This window comes from Orycteropus afer, unplaced genomic scaffold (genome assembly GCF_000298275.1).
Source record: "Orycteropus afer afer isolate SDZICR_OR568_19922 unplaced genomic scaffold, OryAfe1.0 scaffold00214, whole genome shotgun sequence".
NCBI classification, from domain to species: Eukaryota; Metazoa; Chordata; class Mammalia; order Tubulidentata; family Orycteropodidae; genus Orycteropus; species Orycteropus afer.
The window spans coordinates 324,464-340,893 of NW_006921801.1; the positions used below are offsets into that span (position 1 = coordinate 324,464).

The 16,430-nt window shown below is 35.7% G+C and overlaps 1 protein-coding gene across 1 annotated transcript in view; it reads right to left on the reverse strand.

Annotated features, from left to right (window-relative positions):
- Positions 1 to 1,101: 1,101 nt before the first annotated feature.
- Positions 1,102 to 16,430, reverse strand: part of TXNDC16 (thioredoxin domain containing 16) — a 151,151-nt gene continuing 135,822 nt past the window's right edge. The window contains exons 15-19 of the mRNA XM_007948332.2: positions 13,259 to 13,343; positions 10,590 to 10,728; positions 6,821 to 6,981; positions 5,139 to 5,329; positions 1,102 to 1,367 (exon numbers count right to left, since the gene is read on the reverse strand). Coding sequence (XP_007946523.1) covers positions 1,102 to 1,367; positions 5,139 to 5,329; positions 6,821 to 6,981; positions 10,590 to 10,728; positions 13,259 to 13,343 — 842 coding nt within the window. The remainder of the gene's footprint in view (positions 1,368 to 5,138; positions 5,330 to 6,820; positions 6,982 to 10,589; positions 10,729 to 13,258; positions 13,344 to 16,430) is intronic.

Below are 16,430 nucleotides of genomic sequence, written 5' to 3' on the forward strand. Positions count from 1 at the left end.
ATGTTAGCTGCAATCCCCTCAGGGCTCTCCACTTCCTTCCCAGATTCCCTGCTTCCATTCGTTCTTCTTTCCTGCCCCTTCCTATCTTCTGAACTTTGTTTTTGGGGAAATGCTGCTCTTTCGGTCTCACTGTTCTAAGGACTGCTTCCCAGGTATTACTGTCCACTTTATAGGTCTATTGTTTGGCTAAAAGGTGATCCCCAGGGATAGGCTCAGTTCCAGGTTTGAAGGCTGTTGAAAGGACCATAATTTCAGGGGTTCTACCAGTCTCTATCAGACCAAACTTACTGGTCTGATTTTTACAATTTTTAACTTTGTTCTACATTTTCCTCCTATTTTGTCCAGGATCTTCTATTGTGATCTCAAACAGAGCAGTCAGTTGTGGTAGCCAGGCACCATCTAGTTCTTCTGGTTTCAGAGTAGTAGAGGCTGTGAGTCATATGTTCCATTAGTACTTTGGACTAACTGTTTCCTTAACTCTGATTTTCTCCATTCTTTGCTCTTAATGGGGGAACACCAATTGTTGCGTCTTAGGTGACTGTGCACAAGCTTTTAAGACTCCAGTCATTACTCAAGTAGAATGTAACACTCTTTGTAGACTATAATATGCCAACTGACCTAGATGTCCCCAAGACTATGGTCCTAAGCCCTTGAGCCCAGTGACTCAGTCCTCCAAGGTATTTGGTTATGGCTAAGAAGTTTTCATAACTTCACTCCCTATATGTTTGACTGTATACATGGATATACGTAATACATACAAATACATATATATATATATATATATATATATACACACACACACATACACACACACACACACATACATATCAATCATCTGCCAAACCCACATGCATTTCCGGATGTAGTCCTGTTTGCCTTCCCACACCTGTTCAGCTTGCTTGTCTACCTATGCATCCACCTGTAGATTATTTTTTATTATTGTTGTTGTAGGATTGTGTATTATATTTCTATAGGACAGCACTGTTCTAGAATATTCAAACATTTATTATTATTATTTAAAGAAATAAATTCTTGGGTTTATAAGCCAAAAAGACCTTAGAAAGCTTCCACAGCCCTATGAAATCAGTTTACTTTTGAGCATCATAACTCTTTTTCATGCCTAAATGATTTTTCTGCTTCTTTAAACCAATTACTTCTATTCCAATGCTTTACTCTCAATGTTTCAACTGGTTCTTTTCTGACTGTTGATTTATCGTCATGTTGTTCCTTATTATTCTCCTGCACATCAGTTTCTTTCATATATTCAGGAGCTTCCCCAGTGGGATGTTGAGATGTTGCAGCATCCATCATACTTAGAAAATCATAGGCAGGAAGAGGAGGTTTCCATTCCTCAGCAGGTAAAATTCCTGGAAGGAAGACAGAATCTGGGTTAAAGATCAACAGCTATAAAATAAGCACATGAATGTAACTCACTGCCATCGAGTCGAATCCAACCCATAGCAACCCCTCCTTGGGTTTCCAAGCTGGTATCTCTACGGAAATAGATTGCCCAGTTTTCCTTCCAAGGAGTGGCTGGCAGGTTTGAACCACCAGCCTTCTGGTTAGCAGTCAAATGCCTTAGGTACTATGCCACCAGAAAGAAAAGGTTTTATTTTGAAAGGTCTATATATGCAGGAATAAAGGCTTTATACAGTTCACTTATTTAAGCAAAGCCAGATTACTTCATTCATTGTCAAAAAGAAAACTGAAACATCACTGTTTATCTTACTCTAAAGAATAGTAACTATTTCTTATGAATCATTCCAGAAAAAAAGTTTGGAGCACATATTATTTATTATTTTGTTATTTAAACAAAGTCCTTACATTTTAAAACATGTTTTTGAAGAATATGATTAACATATTTCATGTACTTTATGAAAACAAAATAATTTTATAAAAATAATTATAGACAAAGAATAATTTTAAAATGCTTTAGAATAAATATAGACAAAAATTAGATTATTTCTCTCAGATTCACTTCATAGAAGTGAATCATAGCATTATTTAATAACATTGGTCATTAGAATAGGAAAACTAATTAAAGTCAAATATCTACAATTTAATACATATATATATATATGATAAACTAGGTAACATTTTTCCATTTAGTAGACAGATTTTACTAAAAGTTTTAGAATTTAGTTGGTTTATTTAAAATGCTATTCTGAAAAATAAACAAGGAAATGTGCAAAGTAAACATTTTAAAAATAAATTCCAGTGACTCAATCTACATACTGTTACATGAAAATAAAAGAAAAAGAAAAATACCAATAAATGTTCATAAACTACAAACTTGAGAATCTCTCAAGTTTCAAACAAATATCTTTAAGAGCTCTCTGGTAGTGTAGTGCCTAAGGCATTTGACTGTTAACCAGAAGGCTGGCGGTTCAAAACCACCAGTCTCTACACAGAAGGAAGACTGGGCAACCTGCTATATTTACCACCTCAGAAACCCAAAGAGGGTCATTATGAGTCAGAATTGACTTGATGGCAGTGAGTTTTTTTGTTTGGTTTGTAACGTCCTATATTGGATTAAAGCTCAAACAAAACACTGCATACGTATTTGCGCAATGTATCTGTACTCTTTTTACTGACATATAAAGTCTTAGTTCAGATTAGGGAGCTAAGGTAGCACAGTGGTTAAATGTTCAGCTGCTAACCAAAAGGTCAGTGGTTTGAATCCACCAGCCAGCTCAGCAAGAGAAAAATGTACCAATCTGCTTCTGAAAAGATTTACATCCCTGGAAACTCTATGGGGCAATTCTACTTTGACTAATACAGTTGCTATGGGTCCAAATTGACTTGACAGTAATGGGTTAACTCAGATTGTATAATTGTATACAAAATCCAAGTCCTTGGTGAATCAGGTGCCTAACCTTAGACTACCCCAGCAATTGATGTTTCAGATTAGTGTTGCCTAGGAGCTCTGGTAGCATAGTGCCTAAGGCACTTGACTGCTAACCAGAAGGCTGGTGGTTCAAACCACCAAAGGAAGATGGGGCTATCTACTTCCATAGTGATACTGCCTCAGAAACCCAAGGAGGGGTCGCTAGGAGTCGGGTCCAACTTGACGGCACATAACAACAACAACAACAACAAGATCCAGGTTAACAGATTCAACAGAGACATAAACAGATGGAATACTTCTTGAATATCATGGATAAACAAGAGAGGTAATTACAACTGTTTATAGCTTGCAATATGCAGTCAAATACCTATGAAGCCATTTTTAAGAAAAGATTAATTTAACACAAAGCAAATATTTAGCAATATTTATTTCTTAAGGTTAACACTACAGCCTAGTGGGCTGGGACTATAACAAAATGCCTGAAATTTGGCATCTCAATTCTGCTAATTACTTGCGGAAGGAACTGTACAAAGATTTTATTATTTTCAATTGCAAGATAAAAGTGTAATATAACCATGTATATCCACCCACTGCCATCAAGTTGATTCCAACTCATAGAGACCCCCATAGGGTTTCCAAGGATGTAATCTTTACAAAAGTAGATTGGCTCATTTTCCTCCTGTGGAGCAGCAGCTGGTGAGTTTGAACCACTGACCTGGTTAGCAGCCAACCTCCTTTTCATTAAATTAGGAATGACAAGAAAAGATAATAGCTAACATTTTTTGAATCTTTACTATATGCCAGGCATTGTTCATTTAATCTGTACAAGAGCCCAATGAAATAAGTACAATTATTATACCAATTTTATAGAGGAGAAAACCAAGGCATAGGAAGGTCAAGGAACTTGACCAAAGTATAAATCTCAAAGAAAGGAAAATAGCCAGTGGCCATAATTTCACAAAAATTAAAACCTGCAGCAATCAAGGTGAGGCAGACCCCTGTGGCATCATCTCAGAAATTTGGGCTTTTCAAAGACAGTCACTGCAACCTTTCCTCCTCACTTGTCTCAAAGTGCCACTGTGGGTAGAGGTCCAAAGAGTGGTGAGAACAGGCCCTGCTAGCACAGAAGCCAGGACCCAAGACACAGAGGAGTACTGTTTGATTTTCTCCTTAACTGCTGCAGAGGCTACAGAAATAGTTTAAGAATAAGAGTAATGAATGATACACAAAAGTGACAGAAACCCCTCAAAGAGTGAGCTGGCAAAGGCAATAACAAAAACACCATTGAAGATCTATTAATATCTCAAGAAATTCAGAAAAATAATCATGAATTTTTCTTCTTGGTAATGATTTGAGATAAGGGAATCAAAGCCCTCAGTGATACTTCTTAAAGGAAATTATCTTTACCTAGGTAATAATACTTTAGGTTTTACAGTTTACAAAGTACTTTTGCCTATGTAGTTTATTTATCGGGGGGGGGGGGGGACACAAAATAGTCACTCTATAGGCCACAGCAGAATTACCCCACAGAGGTTCTAAAACTGCCATCTTTACAGAAGCAGACTGCCACATCTTTCTCCCGTGGAGTGGCTGGTTTCAAACCTTTGACCTTCCATTTAGCAACTGAGTGCTTAACCTCTGTGTCACCAGGGCTCCTTATACTTACAATAGGAACTACTAGTCCCATTTTACAGTTGTAGAAAAAGAAACTAAGAAAGGCTTAGTGTCTTGCCTAGGGTAACAGTTTGTAACCAAGGAAGCTGGGTCCTAAGCTCAGGTTTCTGAATTTTAAGTTCACTGTGTTTTGCACAGCACACACATACCCTCTTTTTAAAAGGGGCTCAGTTTGAGAAGCACTCTGCTCTGGCCATGGCATGCATGTGAAAAAGCTATACAAGAATTGTTTTGTGAAACTTATGATCTCAGTCTTATAAAAATATCATGAAGGACTCATGCTCAGGTAGGCCAATGAATCTACTGTGGCAATTAGAAAATATAAAATAGATAAATTAAAAAAAAAAAAAAAAGTTATATGTTTAAAGGCACTGGTGATCTTTACAAGCAACAAGGTCTCAACGAACAAAAATTCCAGAGAAGGAAGCCAGCTGTCCCAGACTATTAGCTTCACAGTCTGAGATTGTCCTCTGGACAGTATTATCAGTATATCAATAATCAGTACACTTACAAACATCATTACAATTCAATTTTTCTAGCATTAATTATCTATGATTCAAATTTAAAATCCATGGAACACAATATAGAACTATATGTATTAAAAAAGAAAACGTACTGATATGACTTTCTACTCCTTCTTCTAATTTCTTAAGCCACAAGAAAAGGTTTTGTTCAGTTACAGACTGATCTGAAGGAAATGCAAATACTTGTCCTCCTGAATGCAGATTCACCAAAACAAGAAGTGGAAGGGGAGGCAGAAGGTCAAAATACACCTGCAAGATTCCTCTCCCCACAGGAGTATTCTTTCTATAAAACAGAACAATTGAACATGTTAATTAATATTTTTCTATATAAAAATCATAGGTTTTAGAACATTAAACTTTAATATGTTTTGAAATCAAGAGGTCTATGACTATGTTGCCAGCATCAGATTCTTCAAAAGTTCCCTTTATTATGGAGCACTGTGTTTTTTTCACAAGGAAAAAAGATAGCCAGTGACAGTTTTAAGTAAAAAACAGGCATAGTCCAAAGGCTTGCTAATTTAAGCTTCCAGTGGATAAGGCATTTGGCTGCTAACCAGAAGGTCAGTGGTTCAAATCTACCAGCAGCTCCACAGAAGGAAGATGGGGCAAGCTACTTCTGTAAAGATTGACAGCCTCAGAAACCCAACAGAGGTCGCTATGACTCGGAATCAACTGGATGGCAGTGAGTTTGGGTTTTTTTTTTTTTTTTTTTGGTTTATAAACAACAGGTTCTCTCCAAAGTTTAGCTAAATATTTGACCACATGTCAGCTCAAAAGTAAATGCTTATGTAACTATAAGATATAATCTTTGCTTCAATTTTATGAATGTTAAAACAAGATACTTTATTTTGTAAATGTTTCTAATGTTTATAAATGTGCCTTTCTTTAACAAAAGGAGGGGTACATTAGTTTCAAATCTAAAGAATTATAACAATTATTTTCATACAAGGAAACTGTAAATTCACAAGTTAAAGATAACTAGTTTTTCTAATGCAGCACATTCCACATTATACAAAATATTATTTTACTCTGAGATAACTACAATGATAATTATGTAGAGAAAATTTGTCTCAGATGGTAGATAATCCTGTCAATGAAACTCTTCAGGCAAAAACGTGTGTTTCCCCACCTCCATCTTTGTAATTTTCCAGATGGGTAAAAGAAAATAAGTGCGTTTCATCTGATGAAGTGAACAAGTATAATGTATATACAAGAACTGTGTTCACAGACATTAAATGTAACAAAAGCCATGTATCTAAAATAAACCAGGAAATATCAGTGGTCAATGCACTGAAATTTGTCTGTGACATTATTTGAAATTATAGAGTAGACAAAAAAGACACGGAAGGAAAATGTCAAAATATCTCAATGTTTACTTTTCTATATTTGCCAAGTTTTCCTCAATGGACATCAGTTACTTTAAAAATCAGAACAAAAAATTATTTTAAAAATTTATTACACAACAAAATTCAGTCTAAAACAAGGTCACCTTGAATAATTTGAGGGATTTTAGTTACTAAAATACCACATACCCAAACCCACTGCCATAGAGTCAATTCCAGCTCATAGTGACCTTGTAAGACAGAACAGAACTGCCTCATAGGGTTTCCACAGCTGTAAATTTTTACAGAAGCAGGTTGCCACATACTGCTATCACGATGACATACATATTGGTCTCATTAACTCCATAGTTAAAGAGTTTCATTTCCTAGTTAAAACATAGTGATAATAATTATTTACCTCCTGTAATATTAAACATTCAAAATATACCTACAGATTTAACCAGCAAGGGGTAAGTGAATCCAAATGTTTTTGTTTTATCAGCGTCAATATCACTTCTTCATACTTAGGATTTATGCTGCCATCACTGAACAAAATAAGTAATGGTTTCTGAAGTCGTAAATAAGTGGGAAGATTTTCCACAGTGATTTCTGGCTGTTAAAAGTAAAAGCAAAAAAAGAGGAAAAAACCACATGATGCACAAAATAGAAAATAATGTTCAAATCACTCATGCAATTTTATCAAATGTAATTCAAATACATTTTCATTTAAGTGAAGATTTTACTATACTGACTATTAATTTTCCCAAAAAAATTGGTATTTGCCCTCAATTTCTAAGATACCAAAAAAAAAAAAAAACCCTTGGAATTTAAGTATTTAAGTGACTTCAGTAAGGACTCCAGACTACATCTAGCTAACAGCTTAGGTGAAGTAATTAGATGACTGGGCTGGCTGGGCCAGAAAGATCCACTGCGTGGTATCTCATGATTACTTCATGATACAGACCGACTGCAGAGAAGTGGGGCTGGAGTTTGCATTAAGTAATGAGATCCCAAATAAAAGCTCTAAACAAGGAAGTTCCACAGGGTTCCTGGTTACCTCCATGCACGTAAGAGGGGAGGCACATCCCTTTTTTGGGACATGGAAGCTCTACACTGGAAACCCTCCAGACCTTGCCACATATGTCTATCCATTTATATCCTTTTTACCTATATTTGAACTTGGCCTTGGATATGAAGTAAGAGTGTGCTTGCGCAGGGAATCAGACACAGGGAACAGCATGAGAAGAGGAAGAGAGCTAATAAGACATATATAATGTCTTGGAAACAATGAAAACATGCCTGACTGTGGGGTTAAGAGTTACTTTACCTTAAGCAGTTTGGCCTTTGACGCTGGTCTTTGTGAAATAATCTTTAGTTGGGCTCCATTGGTCATTGGCCGCAGCTGAGGGTTTGCACTAATGATGAGGAACCAGTCTGCAAACCTACCTTACCAATAATGACTGTGTGGACTGGATAATAAAAATCTAAGACACTAAGGCTCACTAAACCTTCCTGTGGGAGAGATCCAGGAAAGAGAGCCTCCTCAGGAGGGACATGCCTTCTGCTTTAAGGACCTTTCAAAAATTTGCACCAATATCTCTTCATGTGGCTCTTGAGCTGCTCCTGAATTGTGTCATTTTATTCCTGCCTGGTCATATCCTGAGTTCTCCTGAGTTGTATCCTTTACCCTAATAAACCACACAACCATAGGTACAGTCTGTGAGTTGTATATGATGTTCCAACAAATTACTCAGCAGAGAAAGAGAGTGGCGTGGGGAAGGGAGCAGGGAGCAGCTGGTGTCAGAGATAATGAAGAAGTTGGAAAGCAGAGATATACTTGACCTCCACTTCCTAGGAACCAGCTTTGTGCTGCTTCTTATTCACTTACAGAAACCAAATGAAATTATTCAGTTATAGACTTAGGCATGCAAGGAAACACTTGGCGAAAGCCCTTAATAGGCTATCTAGCTCCCAAGAATTCTAAGAAGAATTTAGATCAAATGAGTAACATGATTATGTCTCTTTATAAAAAGGTGGATAACTGGAACATGAATATGTAAAAACAGAGACCACTAATGGACACTGGTCTTTCCTATGTATATCAGAAAGGAAAACCAAAGAGGTCTGTTGTTTTGGTTACCTGTTGTTGTTGTTATGTGCCATGGAGTTGGATCCGACTCATAGCGACCCCTCCCTGCGTTTCCAAGGTAGTATCACTATAGAAGTAGATTGCCCAACCTTCCTTCCAAGGAGTGGCTGGTGGGTTTGAACTGCCAGCCTTCTGGTTAGTAGTCCAGTGCCTTAGGCACTACGCTACGAGAACTCTCTTTGGTTACCTGGTGCCACTCTAATCAGAATATACCACAAATGGGATGGCTTTAACAAACTTGAGTTTATTCTCTTACAGTTTGGAGGCTTTAAGTCCATGTTCAAAATGCCAGACTCTAGGAGCTGGGTGAAAGCCTCTCAACCTTGGGCTTCAGCTCTACCTCGTATTCTTGTCCTTCTGAAGCTAGAGGCTTTTCTTCAGATAGCTGCTTGCTGCCGAGACTGACAAGTCCAAGGTTGACAAGTAAAAAGGCATCATCCCAATGTTACCAAACCACACAGCAGGCCATTAACTCAAGTCCACTCAAAGTCCCAAGGCCAATAGAGCATGGCAGGCTGCTGGACAACAATACAGCTACATGGTCCAGCAGGCCATAAGCTAGAGACCGTTCCTCAAGGCTTCTCCTTATATACAAGAAGCAGACCACATCATTAACACAGCTACTTAGCTGCTCAGAGCAGATTCCCACCATGGAGCTGACTGCCAGTCTCATCATGGGGAATGCTATATCTAGCTGCCCAGCCACTCAACCAGGCCTACCCAAGTTAATGCACAAACTTAACTATCACATCTGTGAATTTAGGATAAAAGTTAAGATTTAAAAAATCAGATTTAGGAATCAAGAGCTTGTCTAATCCCCAAAACTCACAGCCAATGGCTCGATTCTGACTCATAGTGATCATGTAGGACCGAGTAGTACTGACCCATATAATTTCCAAGGCTGTAATCTTAATGAAAGCAGACTGCCACATCATTCTTCCGTGAAGTAGTTGGTCAGTCAAGAACTAGCAGTGACAGTAAAAGTTATGAGTACAGATAAAATTTCCCAAAGAAAGACTATATCAAAAGAAGAAAAAAAGTGTTTAAGATACAATTCTAGAAACTAACAGACTAAATGAGAGTGGTCAGAGGGTTGAAGGAGTATTTGGAGAATACCAAAGTACAAAAGCCAGGGAAGGGGAGAATTTTAAGAAGGAATGCTGTATTCAACTATGTTGAAAGCTACTAAGAGCCAAAGAAGAATCAGAATTAAAGGATCATCAAAGAGTGCCAAGTCCGGTCAATGGAGAAAGAATAGTTTCTTCAACAAATGGTGTTGGGATACTATATTGCCACATGAAAAAAATGAACGTGGACCCATACATTCACAGTTTACAGAAAATTAACTCTAAATGGATAAATGACCTGAATATAAGAACCATTATATATATATATATATATACATATATATATATATATATACACACACACACACACACACACACACTCTTAGAAGAAAATATAGGGGTAAAGCTTCAAGACCTTATTTTTGACAATGGATTCTTACATGTGATTCCAAATGTACAAGCAACAAAAGAAAAAATAGATAAGTTGGACTTCATCAAAAACTTTTGTTCATCAAAGGACTTTATTAATAAAATGAAGAGACAACCTACAGAATGGGAGAAACTGTTTGGGAACCATACATATGATCATAGTTTACTATCCAGGATATATAAAGACCTCCTAACTCAACAACAAAAAGACAAACAACCCAATTTAAAAATGGGCAAATGACTTGAATAGACATTTCTTCAAAAAAGATAGCAAATCGCCAATAAGCACATGAAAAGATGCTCAAGGTCATTAGTACTTCAACTGATCATGAGTCATACTAGTCTCAGTAAGAAAAATGATCCAAAGACGTGTAATCTTTTGGCAGTGGACTAAAGAAGCTGTATGCATAATAAGTCAACAATAAAACAGAGCAACCCAATGAGTCTTCTGCTCACAAAATATCATGCCCTGTGCCAGCAAATGCTGTAGCAAAAGCTGCAAGATAAAAATACATTATCTTTAACTGATCCAGATTTGCCATTTCAAGTAACATCCTTACTATAAAATATACTCACAAATGTTTCCAGTAGTGCATTTGTTATTATTTGAACTATGTCTTGTGCATGGGTGTTAGTCAGTGGAATGCTCTCTATTATTCCTTGTTTGTGTCTGGCAAGCAGCAGGGCTGGAACAGCTGTAGCATATTTATTTGACCTATGGAGAAACGTAGTATTAAAACTAACAAGAAAAATACAGCAAATCATCAAAAACATGAAAAATTAGGGCAGGAGGTCACAGTGTGAGGCAGCAAATAGGTAGTCCTACTGCTAAGGAAAAAATGAACTTAATTCTAAACAAACTAATCTTCAAATGAGGCTATTCAAGGAAGTTCATAAATCTTGACGACCTAGATTAAAAGAAAGCAGCAACAGATAATAATCTAGCCAGAATTTTTTTTTCTAGACAACTTACTCATCGAGAAAATGTCTAAACAGGATTCAGAGCACACTGAATGGTTCTCAACCTTTTGGACTGCTCACCACATTGTAGAGTAAGGAGATGGGCATTTATTAAACACCTACTATTTATTTGCCACACACAATCCTAGGTGTTTTAGTTTTCACTTAACCCTCAAAACAGCCCTTCATAGGTGACAGCACTATTACCTCCATTTTAGAGATGAAAAAATGGGAACACAGGAGGAGTGATGAATGGCAGAGGTAAGATTCAAACTGAGAAACTCTGCACAAACTCTCTGACCAAACAAAGAAACCAAACTCCCGTACTTTTGCTTACTACACCTGAAAGAAAAATCTCTCAATTAAATAGAAAAAAAATCTGTTAACTTTTTGTGTGAAACTATCAAAGATTCATATCGTGCGTAAAAACGTAATTCATACCAAAGTACAGGCACTACAGTAAGCACTGGCAGCACAATCTTCAGATCACCTGGGAGGACCCTCTTAGCTAATAGCAGGTTATAAACAAAACATTCTAAAAACTACTGGTCTAGTTCTTTAGACTATAGTTAAATGAACATCAGCAGAGTAAAAGAAGATAGTGGGTGATTATTCTTGTGTCAGGTCTGTATATCTTGTATTTTCTAAAGACCTTGAGCTCAGTATTTACTTTTTGTAAAATCACTGCTTTCACATATAAAACAAGAGCTTGCTCCTCAAGAGCATATGTCACCAGTGTTCAGGATGAAAGATGATTTAAATTCAGAAATCACAAATAGTAACATGATAGTCAGAAAGTAAGGAAGACAACTATTGGAGCTTACCAACTCCAACTGCACTTGAAAATAAGCCATTAATGCAGAATGTGATGTATATTAATAATATTTTTCAAACCTGCAGTTCAGTCCTTCATTCTGCAACAGCTAAATTATTCTGATAGTCTGCAGAAGCCTCATCTTTTACAAATAAAGCAATTCAAGTGGCTAAAAAAGTATTAAGTCTTTACCTGCATAACTTAAAATTAGGTATTTCATAGTTGCATCACCGAAAAGTTCAGAAGAAATATCTAAGTATGGAAAAACTGATTGATTAAGTATTTATGTATGTATGTATTTATTTATGTAATTTATATATATGTGTGTGTGTGTGTATACATGTGTATGTGTATGTTTATATATATGTCAGTGGCAAATAAAAACCCAAACTCTAAAGCAATAAAATTTTCCAAAAAACTATTATTACTCCAAAGAGCTAAAAATGCAGGTAACAGAATCCAAAGAAGAAAATTTCTGTAGCATAAGGAAGAAGTATTAATCCAGAATCCAGGAAGAATCTAAATAGCTTTGTACTTTGCAGATCTTCCTAGAAGAAAATTTAAAATTTTAGTAAATTGTATGTTATGCTCCTGCCCTGTATTCCTTCATCCACTGCATAAAGAAAAACAATACAATAGACTCTTGAACAACGGGGGAATTAGCGGTGCTGACCCCTCATGCAGTCAAAACTCCTCATATAATTTTTCACTCCCCAAAGACTTAACTATTTATAGCCTACTGTTGGCCATACCAATAATGTAAACAGTTGACTATTACAGTTCTTGCCATAAAGTTATTAGATTTTCACATGAAGACACTGATGCACATACACAATAGAAAAGTTTATTAACTGCATGGCATTTACTATTCATTAAGTGTAAGTAGATCATCATAAAGGTCTTCACCCTCGTTGCCTTCATGTGAGTAGGCTGAGGAGGAGGAGGAACAGGAAGGGTTAGCTGTGCTGCTTCAGGGGTAGAGGAGTGGAAAGGGAGGCAGGGGAGGTGGCCACATTTGGTGTAACTTTATGGAAATAAATTATAATTTGTTTTGCTTTTTCATTTCTCTAAAAATGTTTCTGTATGGTCCACCAAACCTTCCACTGTTTGCTTTAGTTTCAGTGACTGAATCATAGAAGGATCCATGTTGTAACAGAAGTTGAAAGTAGCCTTGAATACTTGGAACCCCTGTGCCAGATAGCCTAACATCAATTTATTTTCTGGCTCTGCTTCTTCTACGTCTTCTTCATCATCAGCTCTGGTTCAGATCACTCATGTCCATCAAGTTGTCTTTTGTTAATTCCTCTGGTATGGTGTCTACTACCTCTTGAATTTCTCTAAGATCTGTATCTTGAAAAAAATCCACATATAAGCAGACTATGCAGTTCAAACCCATGTTGTCCAAGGGTCAGCTATATATGTTCTTTGCATAACTTCTTCCTCATTAAAATTCTAAAAGCAAAACACTTACAATATAAAAATGTCTTCTTCAGAATAAATTCCAGTGATGACAGATCCTTTTAGGTAGTTTCCTGCTTCAGTGAAGTCTTCTATTGCTTTAAATACATAGACAAGAATAAAAATTTGAATACTTTAAAATTAAGTGAGCTGTTCAATTGATAATAGCATTTTATTTATAAATAAAATGAATATAAAGATTTATAGCTAGTACCACTTATTATCAATTAATTACAAAGATAAATATTTAATTGCAGACATTTTACATAATTTAGTAGTTCTAAAATATATCTGATATATCTGTGGCTTTTTATGAAATTCTTGATCACTACAGAGACGTAAATTGATGTTAATACAACTGTAGTTTCCTACTAAATACACTCCAAATGTGATTTATAATATTTACAGCACTCTTATCAAACCAAGGAGTTCCCAGATGGTGCGAACAGTTAACGTGCTCAGCTGCTAGTCGAAAGGCTAGAAATTTGATTCACCTCAGTAGAAAGGCATGACGATCTACTTCAAAAAAAAAAAAAAAAAATCAGCCAATGAGAACCCTACAGAATGCAGTTCTACACCGGCAAACATGAGGTCACCATGAGTCAGAAATGACTCAACAGCAACTGGTTAGGCCTACAGAGTTGCTGGATTCATATTTGTTGATTTATAATTTACTGTAAGACAGAGAAAATGGAGACAGCTGCCCAACACATAGCCTGGAAAGAGAAATGGGTGAATTCAGCTCTCTGCCTGGAAGATCTCAAAAGAAAAATGCTGGTAGAAGAAGGTAAGTAGTATAGGCATGCTGGGTCCCCAAAATTTGTACCTTATGAGTCAGCACCATATTCATGATGTGAGCATCAACACCATCAGCATTGGGTAACCTAATTTTTCTTTTAAAAGAGCACATACATTTCACAAAACTCAGGAACACTGTCTATGAGAAAGCAAACTTATTAGGGCAGCATAATAAGCTGCTAGGCAGCATTAGGAGGTTCATTTACATCAAGAATTTAATGGGAAATCAGTTAAAATATTTTCTTTAGCCTGTGTTGCACCAAACTAGAAAATATGTATAAGGCAATTAGAAAGGACTGAGTGCCTACACTTTCATTTCTATGAGAAAAACAGAGCTTAATTGTTTATCAATAGTGGGTGTGCTTTATTTAAAGCAATGTTATAATGCAATCTGTCTCAGCATCTTTTTTTTTCTATAAGTGACAATGGGAAAAGATATGAATATTCCCATATAATTTCTTCATACAGAAGCCTCTCTACTCATAAATATGTTTCTGAAAAGCTCTTCATGAATCCATTTGTCCATAAACTCCAGTTTAAGACTGTAGACCATACACACATTCTCTTTCTCCTAACTCAGAGTGTAAATTTTCTTCTGAAGCTTTAAACCCAGGTATATTCTTCTCCTTGGTGAAACTGTATAGGTGTCAGTACATATGGCAGCTCAAAATTTAAAGAAATAATTTCATTTTCTAAATAAAAAGATGAAAAAGGTTTTTTGACCACCACAAATATATTTAGGATGCAGATATAAATGATGACTGATGATATCGACTTGTTTAACTATAAATATATTTTAATTGCATAAAATATAAATTAATACACTCATTTAATAATATAGGCAATTCTCAGATTAAAACAAGTTCCATGCCTAAATCTATCTTTAAGTCAATTTTGCACTTAAGTCAGAACAGTTAGGTGTGGTTTATATCTAACATCAGTCAAATGTTTGTCCTAGCATATAGTTTACTTTCTATGCATAAAAAACATTAAAGACACACTTCCAGATATATTAAAATATCTTTAACATAATAATACAATCATAATAATAATATTTTGATCTGTGCCACAAAACAACAGCCATTTGTTATTAAAAAGCCATTGTATGTACCTCAAATTTTTAATATAATAGGTTTACAAGGGTTGTAAGTAATTCAGATGTTCATAACCCAAGAACTGCCTATATTGCTCTTTTCCACTTACACTTTTTATTGAATAGTTAAATTTCTACACATACATGTATATATATACATCTATTTCTAAGCTCTGTCAGGTGAAAGCATCAAGAAGCAAGAATACCCAATAACAATTAGAAGTTCTTGACCCCAAATCTTGGTTTCTATATTCAATTCTTCACTAAAAAGACTCCCTGAAGAAATGGTTGATTCTGGAGAAGAGGCTGAAAACATCTTGTGCCAAAACATAAGCACATGGTCAAAGAATGATGAAGATATGTCAAAAGGACATAAGAGTCAGACTGAAGGGGTTCCCACTGGCCAGATCTGGGACAATTTGACCAAACTATAATGACAGAAACAGATTACAACTCACTGGAAAAATATCACGAGTTCATATAAATAAACAAACAAGGATAAGTGAAAGCACTCCCTTACACTCATTAGTATCCCAACTAATAAATGTAGATGGGAGGCTGGAGTTAGAAAATTTCCATTTGGCAACATTACAGTAATAATTTTTGGATTCTACACCTAGATTGCCAAATCATGATGTGGAACAGAACATTTAAGGTATCTCTCCAAAAGATACTTGTTAATTACAAAAGAAAAAACAATAACCTTCCAGTTGACAGACCTAGCAGATCAACTTTTTCATCAACAGTGATGAAAATTACTATCAAGGTCTTCTTGATATTAAACCCTAAGAATACATCACTCCTATGTTATTCCTACTAAAAATGCATAGCCTGAGGCTAATCTGTTTCATAATTGAAGAACATTCTATAACGTAAATGACTTGTACTCTTTAAAATATCAGCATCTTAAAAGACTGAGGAACTATTCTAGATTAACAGACATGAGGGCATAAAAATGGAATTCAAAGTGTGACCCTGGATTTTCTATTGCTATTGGGACAACTTAGTGAAGTTTATGGATTAGATAATCATGCTATATCAGTGTTAATTATCTGAGTTAATTGTAGTATTGTTATGTAAGAGAATGTTCTCATTTTTTTTTAATAAAACGTACACTTAAATACAGGTAAAGGGGTATCATATTTACAACTCATATTTAAATTATTTTTTAAATATATATTTGTATACATATGGAGAAAAAGGAAAAAGCAAAAGTAGTAAAATGTTATGCGGGAATCTGGGTGAAGAATATATTGTAATTCTTTGTACTGGTCTTAAAATTTTCCTGTATGTC